The 17,920-nt window shown below is 31.9% G+C and overlaps 1 protein-coding gene across 7 annotated transcripts in view; it reads left to right on the top strand.

Moving 5' to 3' along the window:
* Positions 1–16,995, top strand: part of LOC148619168 (allatostatin-A receptor-like) — a 36,902-nt gene extending 19,907 nt beyond the window's left edge. For 4 of the 7 annotated variants that reach the window (XM_088578785.1, XM_088578779.1, XM_088578782.1 and 1 more), the window contains one exon: positions 15,520–16,995. In XM_088578785.1, coding sequence (XP_088434911.1) covers positions 15,562–16,740 — 1,179 coding nt within the window. In that variant the 5' untranslated portion in view covers positions 15,520–15,561 and the 3' untranslated portion in view covers positions 16,741–16,995. Of the gene's footprint in view, positions 1–14,076; positions 14,160–15,519 lie in introns of all 7 variants that reach the window. The other 3 variants (XM_088578780.1, XM_088578784.1, XM_088578783.1) reach the window with 1 other exon arrangement.
* The last annotated feature ends 925 nt before the right edge of the window (positions 16,996–17,920 follow it).

Below are 17,920 nucleotides of genomic sequence, written 5' to 3'. Positions count from 1 at the left end.
AAATTTTTACTCTGAGGGAAAAATCCTGATTATTACAGATTTTATCTTTCAAAACAAACTTAAAGAAAGATGTTTCCCTTGAAATAACTCTTCACGTAACATTCAGGCAATTTATAACGTATCAGAACAACTTAAAGTAGGTCCAGACAATGGTCTGAAAAGTAGGTCCAGACAATGATCTAAAAAGTAGATCCTGACAATGGTCTGAAAAGTAGGTCCAGACAATGATCTAAAAAGTAGATCCTGACAATGGTCTGAAAAGTAGGTCCAGACAATGATCTAAAACGTAGATCCTGACAATGGTCTGAAAAGTAGGTCCAGACAATGATCTAAAAAGTAGATCCTGACAATGGTCTGAAAAGTAGGTCCAGACAATGATCTAAAAAGTAGATCCTGACAATGGTCTGAAAAGTAGGTCCAGACAATGGTCTGAAAAGCAAAATAACATAACAATGGAACATGAATGTCAAACAAAACATTTTGTACAACTCCTTGCATGTAATTCTTTTAATGCAAAAAACTGGCCTTTTTACCTTGGTGAGCAAGAGTGAACAAATATGAGTAATTTATCTTTATAAAGATCATTTGCCTTTTTCTTTTAGTCATAGTTCATACAATTAATTAGTCTTGATCAGTCACCATTACAATGTTCAAATCAGTTGCACTTAATGTTTATTGTCATCAGCGTAAAGCGTTTACATACACAGACAATTAACCAAAGAAACCATGCATTATATATAAATGGCTATTCCATCTTGAATAGATTTTTTTAATTATTTTAAAATAATCACAAGATATTGCTGTCTTTTCAAGTAGCTAAAATGTTTTTCATTGATGTAGGACATTATACGTGTAGGGAAGGTTAAATTTCGTTTAATACGTAATTTCACTTTGTTGAAAAAAAGAGGTTTTACTTGTAAAAAAAACAAAATGTGCTCAAGAATGTAAACACAACTAATTAGTTATTGTTAACAGATATGACCTTAAAGATATGAAAGTAGTCATTAGTCTTTTGTGTTTTAGAATATTTGTAGTAATTAGGACCATGAAGTATCTAATGTCACAGAATGCCCTTTTATTTAATTTGTATAGATATGGTACATTATTGATAAACTTTTCTAAAGAAAGAGATCACTTCACATTGTGAAATTTTGCGCGTTGTACCAAGGGTGTCTAATTACGGAAATTGTTGAACATTGATTCGTAGAAAGTTGCCTAAGCTGGAAATGTCATGATGATTTTTGTTAAATACCGTTGAAGGCAAACATTACAGAGACTTAATTTAATACCGATGTTCTAACCTCAATATATTATCACTCTACTGTCAGAGTAAACTATGGTTTATAGATGTTTCGTTTGTTCTAAGCTATTTGGGATTTGTCAGGTTAAAGCCCTAACAATATAAATGTAAATAACAGGCTTACTTGATATTCCCGACGTCTCGGGGAAAAATCAAGAGAACACTGCCAAACTTATTGAATTTATATTACAATCAAAGATTTTAGTTTATTGTGAATTCGTCTGATTTCTACTTTTGGATTTCTCTCATAAGGTCTCTGTCATATATATTATCAAATTCCTTGCTGAATGCTTTTAAATTTAGTCAATATATTGTCAAATTATGTAATTTGTTAGACTGTTATCAACAAAAAGTTGGAAATATTTATGCGCATATTTAAACCATGGAGTAGAGATAAACTGTCATAAATGCTTTAATGAATAAATGTGGTTTATCTCAGTTTTCCTTCATCTATTGTTTGATAAAGAAATTTTACTTTATGTCTGTCGACTTTCATTGCTGATTATGCTGAAGAGATGATAATAAAATCAACAACTTCGTATTTGGCGAAATAATTCTTCGAAGGACAAATAGCTGTGATGGAATGATTGTTGGGAGAGACAAAAGATGGAAGATGGGATCCACATTTTTCTGCAAGGCGAGCCTAAACGATTCCGCTTTTGTGAAAATCAAAATTAAAGTGCCGATTCGTTCGGGCTTGCCATGCAGAGAGGTGTCACTAAAATGGAGATATAATTGCAACTTGAGAACAGAGTAACCATGACTACTAACCGTACATCTGACTACAAACTTGAGAACAGAGGAACCATGACTACTAACCATACATCTGACTACAATCTTGAGAACAGAGGAACCATGACTACTAACCATACATCTGACTACAAACTTGCAGTGTTTAATGAGTTGATTTTGATAGACACAGCATCCAGTTGGCTACGTATGCGGAGATATTGATATATTGTACGTGTACATGTTTCTTTGTTGTTTTTGTGTTTTTTTCCACATTGGGAAAATCAATTGCATTTTCAGATATTAAATTTGTTTGAAGTACCTACAACGTAAAGGTAAACGATATTTTATACAAACTAGGTGACACGGTTTATCAATTGCAAAGAACACGGCATCGTGTCTTAGAAATTTGGAACAATCTTTCAAAGAGGCTTATATTCAACAAAACACCGAAGCTAGGTTACGTGTCCTTAAACTAATAACATCGCCATGCGTGAAGTTCGAATTTGGTAGAAATGGTATTCATTCATGTATAGACATGTAATATTTGTGGTGGTAAATAAGAGTAGTTTAAATGAATGCATATATTTAACAGATATTTTATTTTCATGCTGCATTTGTATCAATTCTTATCATTAGCTTTCTTAATTTGCAAGATATTTAATTTCGCTCTATGAAGTTAGGAATTGACATTGCAAAGAAATGTATCTGTCATGTATCTGTCATATCTTTAAATGATTCAGGCTGACCTTTGTGTGATCTTTATTTAAGAACATCAAATTAATGACAATCGAGCAGTTGTTGAACAAACATATACCACTCAAATCAAACTGTTCATTATTTTGAATATCAAGAGATCCAAATATCCTTGTTCAACGTGTTATACGATAATTGTTAAGAAACGTTTGATGTTATTAAGTGAAACAATAAACTCCTAGTGCGAATAAGCCACAAAACTAGAAAATGACACAAAATATACCCAAGCGATGTTCAGCGCGTTTTTTTTTCTTGACAACTAACGGTAAAATTTAAAACAGAAAATGCAAAAAAGCCATTGAATTACTTTTCCCGTTTTCTTATGACATAACAGAGGCAATTTAGCTGTATGGTGTTATCACAGCGACTCGTGACAGTAATTCAAATATAAAGCAATGAGATTGACATGCTCGGTAACTATTTGTATAACTGATTCCCAGCAATAAATAAGTTTGTTCCACTAGATCATGTCCTGTCATATTTATGATGTATTAGCTATCAAGGGTCAATTCGGTATTACCAAGCTAACAAAAACGACTGACGGATTGTATTGATCAGTCAAATGCTTTTAGCTATGTATGACTGAGCAATTCACTCTGACAGTACGTAAATAGAAGTCTAAGTGCTTTTAAGATATTAATACTATATTGTCCATATAACCTAAAATACGAATCATTTATATTTCTTATGAAGAGTTAACTAACATGCCAAATCCACTTTCTGGAAAATCGAAACAAGGGTCCATTTATCGGACATGAACCATCGTTTTATATTTTCGTTTGAGACAGTTGATCGTTGAAAAGATATCAATGAAACAGAAACGACCATTTGAAACCTCTCTTTTAGTCAAGGGGGTTGTCATGAAATCTTATTTAGGTTTATATATATTTTTCAAAGTATAATGGATTCAAGAAAGATTATTACACCCAACCAACTGATGAATCAACCTAAATCGTCTTTATTACTGTTCTCAAGATTTTGGAAATAAGGCCATCCTGTATAAATGTCAAAGTTGAAATTAAGATGGCGGCAAAAAGTGGAGTTTTGCCTGCTTGTTTTTATACTGTGTTTTATTATTTTGTTTTTAATGTTTCCTTCATCTGTTTGGTCTTTATGATTGTCATTCCATCCTGTCAATAATATGTAAAGATGGTACTGTGTGTTTTGTTGTTTCGATGTTTAGATTGTTAATTACGTAATTAGATTGTTTTACATTATTTTCATTGTTATAGTTGTATGTTAAATTATTTAAAGCGATTAACCCTTGTAAATTTAGAGAGAAAAACAAGTGCTGCAAAATGCATTTAGCTGTTATTGCTGCCAAAGCATGTCGTTTTTTAACTGTTTTCAGAGAGAGAGAGAGAGAGAGAGAGAGAGAGAGAGAGAGAGAGAGAGAGAGAGAGATTGTTTAAGTTTATCTCTAGAAATACATTAACCAATTAATACACATATTTTGATGTATTACATTTCACAGGAGTCGGGTTTTTTTACTTTAAGAATTGTATATCAAGAGACAAAACTTATCAAAACATAAAGAGAGCACAATTAACAGGTTGACTACTCTTGATCACTATTTGATCATCATTTAACATCGTCCCCACAAATGTGGCTTAGAGAAATTACACAATTTTAAAAAAAAGTATTCTTGAGTTTTTAATGTAAGTTAAGGTACGTTTATGTAATGTCAAAATTAAAATGGAGGGGGTCTTTATTTTCTGTGTAAATTATTTTACATCGTGTTTGCTCTTAATTTCACTTTGATTTAGCTGGAATAAAATTCACGAAGCTTCTTTAAAGATACCTTTTTACGAATTTGACATCGAAAAAAATGAATAGTGTGCACTAAGGTCCTAATGATATCAAATTCGTGATAATAGTCGTTAGGTTTCTATAGCTCCGTCTCAAGTCTGAATACAACAGTTTTCTGATTAAGGAAATTATAAGTCTAAATCTTCAATAGTTATTATCCAAAACATTTGGTATTACCGTTCATGTCTAAAACGCAAGAACTGGCGAAACGTTATTTGAAATAAGTGACAAGTAACAGCAATATAAACCAGGCCGATGTCTTGTCTGTCATATAAAATATTAGTCGATAATACCATCTTGTTTCCATTTTCAAACAAAAGCTAGGACGATATGTGGGGTAAAAATCTATTGTGTGGTTTTCTGTTCCCTTTAGCAAAGTCAAAACTACAAATACTTCTACCATACACAATGCAAGGAATAAAGCCTCAATGTTTAAGGGGTATTGAAATTTAAGATTGTTTTTGTTTGTTGGGATTTAACGTCCGAGCAGCAATATTTCAGCTATATTCAGACAATGAACATGAAATGGATGATAAAATGAACATGAAATGAAAAAAAAAGGATGGGTCACAAGGATAATAGGGTCGACAAATTTTGATTGCCACAGGAAAAAGGGGGATGGGTAAGGTTGGGCAATTTAGCCTCCTGTGGCGGAGCGCAAAGGTTCCTACTCCTATCGAATACCACAGCAGGGTTCTTTAACGTGCGAGGAACGTGGCATCTTTCCCAACACGGTGCACCACTATGGTTTGCAGTCAGGTTTTCCGTATTATAGCCTGACAACCCTAGCATGTAACATGCCAGGGGTACCCCATTCCACCACCTGGGGCACACATCCCAGTTGCTCTGTGGGCAGAGCGCCTAGCCCCCGGCTAGGTTTCTGAGCACTATTTAGTCGCCTTATATGACAAGCTTAGCGCTGCTGCAGGCCTATTCTTTTAACACCCGGACCTGCACGGGGAGAAATTTAAGATATTGCAAAATCCGGTTATTAATCTATTGTAAAGAAAATTTGTGCTGAAAATCGGTTGCATTATATGCTTCATATTAGTTGCGTTTTATCACTTACAATTGATGACTGAGCATGGCAAAATGTATTAGATAGTGGTCAACAGAAACATCTATCTTACCACACTTACACTAATGAAAACACAAGATAAATTGGTTTGCGGCTAATTTCCTTCGACACATAAGTTTATTATGTTAAGTAAACCGTTAAAAGTCTTAGTCTTCTTTTGTCGTTATTGTAACAAAATCGTTCAGTCAACATAAAATTATTTTTATCCGCAAATGGGGTAACTCTTGCTCAAAATAAGTGTTTGTTACTATTTTAACTTTTTCTTTCACTGCTCGTGAATGAGGGCGATTTCAATAACTAATCATTCAAAAAGCAAGATTTTTTTTGACAGAATTGATCACCAGAAAGGTTATGATTTTTCATTGAAATTTGAACTGAATATATCAATACATTTAAATAAGTGGAATTGAGAATAACAAAGTTAAATCTTGGATTCAATCTCTGAGAGAGAGAAAAAATGTTGTACCCTTTATTTATGCTGAACATTTATTTTTGCACCATATTTCGTGCAGTAAAAACTGTATTTTTGTCAAAATTTCTTTCTTGTAGTTTTGCAAAAGTAATTTTTTTATTCATTACGATATACCACAGTAAATTTCTTCCATCTGCATTTTCGAGGATGATTATTGTTGAATATTCTTTTACACATTTTCTGCCACAAAATAATTATTTTCTTTTTTAATCAGTTTGTAGTTTGACTGTTCTACATAAGATATGTTTCTATATGTAGCGAGTACTTTTCTACACTTATATGTGAAATACATATTCCTTTGTGGATTTGATCAAATTCATCTCATGAGGTCACCATCATTAATTAAATGTTTTCTTGTTTCGATACAGATGTAATTAACCTAATATTTCAAAGCAGCTCATCGCATTCAGTTTTAGAATTTGAGGAATGAGTCTGTTACATAAAGGATGATTTAAGTAAGTTTATTTGCGTGCTGAAGTCTACATCGTGATATGTAACGTATCCCATAATTGCTTTGTTCGCGTGAGAAGTGAGATATGGAATAGTAGATGTACGAAGAGGTGTCTGCATGTGTTATAATATCTGTCCTTACCAACTCTCTTTTTTATCTTTAATTAATCAATCAATACTTTCTCTTGTTAAAGTACAGATAGAATTTATTTTTCTTTTTATTAAAAGCTTCTTTGATGAAGCGGATATGATGATTGGGATGGAAGAAAAGTTAATGTTTTAATCCTTAACGTAATAAAAGTTCAATACTTGCTTCCGGAATGCTTACTTCAGTATATAACCATTCCAATTCTCTATGTAAAAATATCATAAAATCAGAATATTCAATGACGATAGCATACAATACTCAGAGCTCAAACAACACTGCATAGATCCTTGATATTAAAATGCTAGTCTATTCGTTTTATTAGCTATATCTAGCAAAATCCATGTTTGACATTTTCGTTGTATAAAGTATCTTCTAGATTTCTTCTTTGATAATATGTTATGGTAAGCATTGTCATAACTTTACATTAATAAAGAAAATTTAATTACATTACAGAATGTAAAGAAATGAATCCTTGGCAAACAGTTGTATCAAACCTAAATATCATTCGAACATGATGCAAAATCTAAATAGTTTAAATTGTATTAACTAACCGTTAAATCTGACTGATTTAATTAAATCTTAGGATTCACTTCCTTTTTATAGCCTGATAATAATCATGATGAAGCATCTATCATTACAGTCATTTCCACTTCGTTGACAGGTTTTCAGAGTGCAATTTCCATCTGTCAATCCAAAGTCCTAAAGTCTTGTTTACACAATAGCAAAAGATTCATTGATTCAGAAAGGATTCTATAAATGACTATAGAATGAACATCAACTTATCTTTTTGTGTGACTGAAAATGATATATATCAACTTTGGAAAAGTGCCAAAATGTCCTGGTTTATTCCTTATTTTATTATTATAAATATCTAATGCGTTACCTGTAGACTCCTTTTGGTCATTTAAACGGTCTTATGTTGGTACCTAATGTCAGGTGTTGAAAAATGTGTCATATTAAAGAACAATGACCTTATGGAATCAAAATCTGATTCTTTGTATGTATATCATCAGCACGAGAAGAAAAGCTACGATTAATACCGAAATATGTGTTCGGATACCTTTGTAAAATTGGTGTATTGCCAGCAATGGTATTCCTCAATCGTATGAATTACAACCAGCATGAGATGACTTATAAATGTCAATTGTGTAGGGCATATATCAAGACCAATTACGTTGTTTTCAGAGACGTTTTCTATGCAATATTTTGATAATTTTATGTTTTTATCATACCTCTGTTGATTACTATATAATTTCCTGTAGATGATTTGCTATATCAAGTTCTAGTGCATCAATATGAAGAAAAAGTCTTGAAATTTGAAGCAAACAATTTTTGAATTTAAAGCTTTTGGGTTAATATAGAAATTGATTTTTCATTTTGTTAAGCAATAATTTGTGTAAAATTTGATGTTTACCTTTTACCCACACACGCATATCTGTAAAATGTCTTAATTATAACATTTAGGAAATGACAACTCCTACGGTATGATCATTAAAATATAACAATGTCAAACTAAGTAAATGATGAATATACGTGACGAGGAATACATGAAAAAAAATGAGAACAATAACCTTGAAATTACAATATTCTTTATGACAGATGTTAATGACAGTAATCAAGGTAGAACATCCATCTAACACTAATGGGATCTTTATAATATGTTCACTTTTCCTTCTTCCTAATTAAGTCATTAACATACCTCTATAATCGGTTTTGTATAAAGCTTGTGGGATGACTCAACTTACTATTACATAATGGGTAGAAAGACCATGTAAAATTTGTGAAGGTAATCTTTTTACGTTCTGGTTTTCTTATTTTTGTTTATTTTGTTTTGTGAAGACCCATATAGATTGGAATAAATTTAACCTTGTGAAATAACGCTGCAATGATGTTGATTGAATAGAAGACAAATCGGTTTCCAGATTTTCTCTTGGCTATCACAAGATTTCATTGTTGAAAATGTATCAGACAATAAGTGTTAATTCCGGAACATTTTTTTTATTAATTTAACAGAGTCAGGAACGCTATATTGATTGATACAACATATCCACCTTAAATAACGTTATATTATCAGACAACTGAAACAACAAAATTCGTGTGAACTATTTTTTTCTTTAATGGTGTTTAATGATCATAGTTCATTGTACATTGGTCTCTTTAACAAAACCAATAGAACCTTTGACCAAGAATTCGATTTCATCTCTATTGTCTAATAACGAATTGAAATTGTTTTGTGATAATTTTATTGAACAGAATCCCGTATAACTCTAGTCGGACTATTTAGTCGATATGAATGTAAGAAATATTGATATAGATAGCAATGAAGGAAATGGTTCCGTACATGTAAAAGTTTACGCTTGGAATACGATGATGTATTGTTTTTATTTCTCAACATTTTTTACCAACACATTAGATAGTAAGTAAATCAGCGATCTCAGTTGCGAAAACCTTTGGCACAGAACATTCATAATTGTCATCAATATAATCAGAATTAAAAGTATATTATTATATTAAACCTTTAGCATAAGCTGCAGTCTTTTTGTAAAATTTACTGAACAAAATATACATGTATAAATCCATTATTATTATTTTTAAGTTATCAACCTTTAGTACTCCTATTCGACCTAGAGATTGGCCGGAGTTAAACAAAAATATAAAGTTTAAGTAACTTTTCTATAAACTACTGAATTTTGTCTGAGAAAGGTTTGGGTTTGATGATCTCACAGATATGATAACAAGTTACTGTTGAATAATGGTACCACGTAATGTAAGAATGTCTCCATATCAGCTCGCTGAGGTGAATTCTTAAAAAAAAAAACAACGTATTATTAGAAATAGTTTTGAATTATTATACTGATTAGTTATTTACTATAAATAAATAATAAATCGAAATTTATTATAAATTTATTACATAATTTATTGTTATAAGAGTTACTTATTTAGGTCTGCACGACATTGGATTATTCTAAGTGTATTTATATTGAATATTTTACATGTGAAATAGCATTTGTGCTTCCAAATTAGCTATGTCTATATCTTGAACATAAAAACACCTTTCTATGATGACGTAATTATTTTACGTCACTGATGGTACAAACATCGAACCAACATAAGCAACAGTCATCTATGTGAATAAATTAAAACTTCAGGATTAATTTGATATTTTTTTTATCAAATTATGCGATATACCCAACTCCGGCAAAGCAATTTACATATAAGCGTCAATTGCCTTTTTATAATACTAGGCAAATGTGATTTGAGGAAGATATTGCTATGAAATTGTGTAAAATTGAAGGCAGTAAATATTTTCATCAATCATAACACGTTATGTGATGACCAAGCGGGACAAACATAACTTTATAGTGTTTAGACACAATCATAACTCAACTTCGTTAGAGTCTTTCAAACCTGAAAGTCATTGTATCGAAAATAAACTAAATTAATAGCAACATAATGGTAAATCCTGGAAGCCTTTCTGAACAACTAACATAGTCTGGTCAGAGCATTATTACAGAATAAGGCATCGGAGGGAAACAAATTACTGTCATGTGTATTATAAGGATGGCTATTTTCTTATTCTGTTGTGTTATTGGTTTTTCCTTCAGGCTAGTAGAACTATATGTTCTATTGAATTGATAAGCTCTTGTCTTCATGTTTCAATATCTCCAGGTGGATTTATAATTTTGCATGGATTGGGAAAACAAGCTGTCTTCTGAAGACAGCAGCTGACAGAAATAATGACATTGTTTATTGGGGTTGTCATATCCAGATGCTGGAAAACGAGTTTATATTGTAATATACTTTTTTTGTTGGCGTATTTGATACAGAATATAACCAAGATCTATTTTACTAAGGTACTTTATACTGCTTCTACTGGAAGTGCTTTATGCAAAATATATACAAAAGTTTCGATTTATAATAATACTTGGCGTGCACAACTGTTGAACAATTGCGCGACAAGTTGCCGGTTAACCCAGTTTTGGTCTGCCTAGCTATAAGTATAATGTGTTGACAACGAGGTATGAAACTTCCAAAGATTGGCCGTGAGATTTTGAACATAATGAACATAAAACTTTAGAATAAAGGCTTCATCGGAGGCGTCTCCTCTCCCTCCAGAGCCTATATGTTTCAAGGACATTTTCCTGACCAAGATCTTTATATCCGCGATGCTTTTAACTTGGCACCTTGATTGCTTGCTAGTCCTTATATATATCGTTGGGAATTTTTCAGACGCTTCTATAAATTTACATTATCTTTCCTGTATCAGTTTGATCCGATGGACCAGAAAAGACGCTGCAAGTCGTTTAATAAGAATGTTATATATATATAGGACCAACACATATTTAGGATCTTGTAATGGTTAAAATTGATCTAGCACTGTTCAATTAAACTATGTAAGTCTTCTCCTTAATGGAGTTAATCTTGGTGGCAGCGAACAAATAGCAAACGTCTAAAACAATCTTATCGAAATGTACACTGAAAAACTACAAAAGCTTCATGTATTGTTCATCAGAAACCATTCAGTGTCAATATGAATGTATAATATTAGATGAAAGAAAATCCGTATAATGGTATAAATGTCACGTCATGTAACAGTTAATGACTTTGTGGACAGGAAATCTTAATTTAAGGATGCATGGAAATCATTTCTAAATTATTTAATGTACTTTGCTATTGAATAAACTGCTTAAACAAGGAAGTTACTGTCTTAAATTCTGCAGTAGCTATTAATAGCATGCTTATACCTATAATCTCTCTCATTTTTCTAGATTTGAGAACTAGAATCAAAAGTGCTTTTAAAAAGACATTTATTAACTATGATATAGTTTTTCTAAGTTTCATTTTTATTTCTAATCTATAGTACAATTTCCTATAAAGTCAAGAAATAACAATATCCAAATATAGCGAAAATATATTTTTTTTTAAATACCAAAGCGTCAGCAGTGGGATGATTTAAATACGTCATAATCCATAAGCATGGTATAATCGTGAGCCCAACATGCTTGAAACATATATATATACACACATAAAAAATTACACATAAATGAAGATAAGGGAAACCATCTGTAATACAAACACACAGAAAAAAAAGCACTAGCAAATAGAACATTTGACAAAATCACAGATATCAAAAAGTCACCATAAGACATACGCCATTATCAATTGTTGTTTTAAAGCACCGGAATTTGAACTTACATGGCATGATTTCAAAGTGATTCAACTATAGTACTTAAACAAATGTTATCGGATATATGTTTTTGAGCAGTAATTTAAAATTCTTCGCAATACTTCTAGATATAGACTCTTTTGATTTCAGGAATGACTGTTATTATTATTTTTTGGGGGTCTATTTGAAATAACCTCAATAACCATGGTGCACACTTACCGGCTACGCAGATTATTTATTGTGCACCACGTGTTTGAGATTATTTCCTATGATTTAATTCTGGTATCAAAATTTAAGGAGTAAATCAGCATAAAAAAGGTTGATGACATCACAGTCATCTTACAAAATTTGGTCTATGAGATGATAGACATAATTTTTATCCAATTAGAAAGCGAGGAGTTACATCTGAAATTAAAACATTATTATTTTTTGTTTGTTTTGTTTTTTTGTTTTGTTTTTTGTTTGTTTGTTTTGTTTGGTTTTTTTTGTAATACGCTTTGATGTTTTTACATGCCATCGAAAGCGTGACGAAAATGCTACCTATATATTATGACATTGACGGAGGACTATTATTGCAACTACTGAAGATCATTCTGTATTTTTTTTTCTTTACAGTTAATGTTTTGTTCGTTAAATGTTTTGTCTAGTATTTGGAGGGGTTACTTTACTTGATAAAAATTCAACAATGTAAAACGTTGATAATAATTGATTAATTAGAACATGTAATGTAACTAACAGAGAAAGAATGTTACAAAGTACAAGATTGTTGGGGTATTGATCTGTTATTATCCTTTTGATTATTATAAAATGATAGACGGTAATTTTTTAGACAAGTTCATCATCCATGTAACTGATGACATTGTCAAGCTATTAACATGGGGACAATTTTGATTCAAGTTTGTTTTTGTTTATTTGCCTGTTATGCGCAATAAAGAATCCTGGAGGTTTTAACTTGTTTACACGGTTGTTGTGAAGATCATTTTGTGTTTAAATCGGATCGCAGAACATCACCAATGGCTTTCTATTGCGTGACAAGTCATTTAATGCGATGCATTAAAACCTAAGGATACTTGTTATGTAACAGAACAAAGATCGAATTTTGCCAAGTCCTTAATTCGATTTTAAATTAAAACAACAGCAAACAACCTAAGTCAACAATTCTATTCCATTAGTTCTAAACAAAGAGTAGAGGCAATAAGACGTTTGTATTTAATCGTTAAAATCGATGTAGAACTGTATTTGTGTTGGTGATTAGAAGTGTAGTTTATATGTGCACGTCCTCGATTTTAACATTTTAAGGTTCAAATACATTTTGATCATAATAATATAAAACAATTAGTGTGTTTTTTAGAACCGGAACACTTGAGCAAATGCATATAACAATTGCATTCCATTTCAATTCATACAAAAACAATAGAAAAGCAATATACCGACCACATACATTTAATAGCATTTTTGTAGATAAAACATTTCTTAGGCTTTAACTAAATAAACTCTTCACTTCAAAACCGATTTAGATTTTAAGTTGTTCAATCAGTTGAAATAGCAGCTAACACCACTTTCTGTTTATAAATCAACACCCGTCCTCCTGTTAGAAAAAAATTCTTTTTGATTGTTTTACAAGAATTCTTCCATCTTTAATCTGTTCATGTAAGAGCCACTTGTTTACTGATTTTTTCCTTGCATAGAGTGTTACGAGTTCTGGAGGAGCAATTTGTTGTCAGCCTAATTCACTCCTAAGTGTTTCCATAATCAAATTCTCAAAATAACAGTAATTGCATACAATCTACTACTATCAATTTTATACAGTATATTCTTTTTCTTGCTTTTGGCGTCGACTAAGAGCATTTGGTTTTTATTCATCATTTGCCATTTCAATCTGTACAATAAACAGGTGCCAACTTGACTATCACATTTCATTTATTATTTTACATGGATATACTTTAAGAGAATTCTCGTACATACGGTTAAAATGGTTCATAAAACGTCCTTACACTTAGATTCCTGAAAAAAGGAATAAAACAAATCAATGAACCTGAATGATTTGTGTCATTTTACTAGGTTTATATCTACATACTACCTACGTTGGTAGCTTTGTATGTTGCGACGAAAAAGTTCGTGAAAAGAAAAAGGCTTTATTAGTGCCACATTTGCTTATATTTTACAGAATCCTGTCAATCGAAGAGCCAATAAAAATCGAAAAATAAGTTGAGAAAGAATACAACTATACTTGTTTGTATCACCATATAGGTTAGAACATAATTTGTTTCTGAATATATGAGCATAGTGGATTGTTATTTATAGTAGCAATGAGCGTCTGTATTTTTTGTCTTCTTTGTGGCTGATGTATTTGAAATGATGGGTATACAACAATTACATTTTTAAACTCAATTTCGATTAACGGCAAAGGCGACAGACAATACCGCATTGATTTGATATAGCCAGTTAAGATGGAAAGATATTTCTTTTGTTCGCGGTAATTAGAGATTCGACAGTCTAATGTGCGCAGCAATATACCGTCATGAAGGAAATTTAAAGATGAAAAAGTTTCTAAATTGAAACATAACGCCGTGAAATTTGCTTGAGTTATTATAGGTTTGACATTATCTCAATGTTCAAAGAGTCTGAATATAAATCATTCTGTCTGTAATGTGAGAACCAACAGCTGATCATAATCATAAAGACGCTTTGAAATTATAACCGAATAACAATCATAGTTTTAGACAGTTGGTGATACGTGATTAACGAATCTATCTTTTTTTTTAACCTTTTAACAGATACATCAACGTACGGTATACCAAAATAATTCATCTCTATAAACTAATAAAAATGTAGAATTAGATATGAAGTATAATATATTAACATATATTTCACGAAAGTTCCTCATTGTCCAGTAGTCCTTCTTTAATATGTCAACCACAGGAAGATATCGAAAAAGGTAGATACTAAATACAAAAACAAATAAACAAACAAAAAAAAACTTTGTAACTTAAAATCTTTTTAAAAAAGAACAAATATTCCACATACATCTGAAATATCGGCACGTGAATACCGAATACCGAAACGTGAAGCAACGGGATGATTCAAACACGTCAAAATCCAAAAACATGGCCTTAAAACATGAAACAAAGACTATCTGCATACAAAATGTAGCGAACCGAATACAATATATTAGATTACACATAAAAACTGACGATGAGGGAAACAAGACGTCATTAAAAATATTGTTAAATCGTGTACGTTAGAGAAACCTACCTTTAAATGTAGTGCCATCTTTATTGTCTTTGTTCTCATACCTAACATATTTACCTCTTGTTGCTTTATATAAATACTTGCTTTTGTCCCATATTCACTGATATATTTACATTATTCTATTTGTGCTCGATTTCGATTCCGCAACCGAGCACAAATAGAAAAAAAACCAAATATTTATAACATTAATATCCAAACTGACTTTCGCCATATGCCATAGTAAGATATTAATGGACCAATCAGCGATGTCTTTGTGGGCATTTTGTGTTATGTAACTTAGATAAATCATGCATTCATAACTTATTCCAGCATTTTCACAATTTAAGTTTGTTATTTGATAATTACCATTTCGTTTCAGGTGGTGATTATTGTCTGGTTCTCAATAGAAACGATTACCATCATGGCGCTTTTAGGAGTAATGACGAACTATTCATTTTTAAACACAACTCAATCACCCATGACTACAGACAATATTTCAAAACTTCAAGAACAACAAGAAGTCCAGTCCGTGATGGAATTTGAGCGTGCTATCCACTTAGCAGTTTCCATCATATTTGGGATAGTAGTGCTCATCGGATTTTTAGGAAACTTACTTGTTATTATTGTTGTTTGGTCAAATACTCAAATGCAAAACACGACAAACATTTTGATCGTTAGTTTAGCGTTCGCTGATTTGTCATTCATCATATTTTGTGTGCCGTTTACGGCAGCTAAGTATGTGATGTCAACTTGGCCATTCGGAGACGTGTGGTGTAAAATATCTAGTTATCTCATGTTCGTTTCTGCTTTCGCTAGTGTTTATACTCTAGTATTAATGTCATTAGATCGCTATTTAGCCGTTGTTCATCCAATCACATCAATGAAAATACGTACAAGACAAAATGCCAATATTCTCGTCATTTTAACATGGATTGTCATTCTAGGGGCGAACCTACCGACAGCTTTCCAGTTTCATTATTTTGAATATCCGTTCTTGGACTCCAATAGATCGACCTGTATTCTTTCAGAAAATACGGATAGCGTAGTTAATCGCCGGTTCTACGGTTGTTTCTTCGGGTTCGGTTACGTTTTACCGTTGACATTAATATGTGTTTTGTATGGTTTCATGCTTAAGCGGCTTCTTTACGGTGTTGTACCTGGAGGAAGTCAAAGAGCCGAAACCATCAGATCAAAGAAAAGGGTTACTAAAATGATCATAATCGTTGTCGGAATATTCGCTTTATGCTGGTTACCAATTCAAATTATCTTCATGGTTCAGTTTTTTGGACATTTTCAGCATACTGGTGTTATTACTTTTGGTATTCAGATGACATGTAATTGCTTGGCGTACATGAACAGTTGCGTCAACCCAATCCTGTATGCGTTCTTGTCCGAAAATTTTAGACGAAGTTTTAGAAAACTACTTTGTTGTAAAGGGCCTGTTTCAACGAAATTTGAATACGAAAGAACACATGCACCTCGTGGAGCTGATAAAGAAACAAAGGAAATGCTTCTCAATAATCTGAACCACACTACGGATGGAAATACTAAAGACAAAAACTGCAACACTGAAAATACTCTAAAAGTGACAAACTTTTGAAAATTTGTGACGCATATGCCGCGTATAGTTTGTATACATAAACACGACAGAACATGTAGGCATGTTCCTTAAGTGACAGATACATTTAAGCCATGATGCTATACATTATTATATCTTATTACAAGCAGATTTGGTTGTGTATCTAGAAAAGATGCACCACACATGAAACATATCTGTGCACAAAAACACATGACGTAGAAAAAATTTTTATTATATAATGCGTAGATATTGTAATAAATTTAGGTCAAGCCTTGATGTCCTTTTCACTTTATATCAAAAAGCTTTCGTGACGCATACTGATATAGCATTTAGTTTGGATTTTATACAATTTGAACCGCGGTCAAATGAAAGGCTGTACCGAGAGTTTTAACGGCTCTGGACGAATTTGTAGACCTTTCGGAAAGTGAATACACTGTCAATGTCTCTACAATAAAATGTATATTTTTATATTAAATCCAAAAAGTAATGATTTTCATTTGGACGAAGTGAGTGACTTCAGAAGAGTGTAACGCTTTAAAGGTCACACCAAATAGTTCCTATAGTTGATGACAATATATCACTTCGAAATATGAAATCAAACTATTTTAGTGCTCATATAGAACGGTTGTAGTTTAAAAGTTATTATATTTGCGGTGCCGCCTGTTAAATGATACGCTGTTTAGCGTTTTATTAATGCACTTCGGTTATTTTTTTTATGAATAACATTACTTCGCGGAGACCAACATATTTTGATGTATTAGAAGCTTTCAACTATGAACGCATCTGAACCACGACGTAAAACAAAAACAAACCTATATAACTCAAGTAAAAACTCAAATTCGCACAATTTTTTGAAAGGGGTTGAAGTCAAAATACTGTTTTATTGTGTCTTTATTATCAGCATGTATATCTCAAATTCAAGGCCTTACTTGCTGAAAACTGAAATTTACACTTCATCATAAAAATATGAATCGGCCGCATAACAAAATCTGTATCTCAGTTTGTCATCTAATTCAGATCTATTCGGCTATTTTGAGCTACACTTGATAAAAAAATCCCGAAGACTTCTGCGGGATATAATTGCTTGTCAGAATGAAATCAGGTTCTAAATGCTTCTAAGGTTGTCTCAATCGGATTATTAACCGTTATGAGAACTTCGTCTTCTATAAACTGCCCTGTATAGTCCTGTTGAAGGTTCAAA

This window comes from Perna viridis, chromosome 4 (assembly GCF_037379345.1).
Source record: "Perna viridis isolate PV_CMFRI_1.1 ecotype Kerala chromosome 4, ASM3737934v1, whole genome shotgun sequence".
Lineage (NCBI taxonomy): Eukaryota > Metazoa > Mollusca > Bivalvia > Mytilida > Mytilidae > Perna > Perna viridis.
The sequence above is the reverse complement of the archived record's forward strand: the minus strand, read 5'-3'. Positions and strand labels throughout refer to the sequence as shown.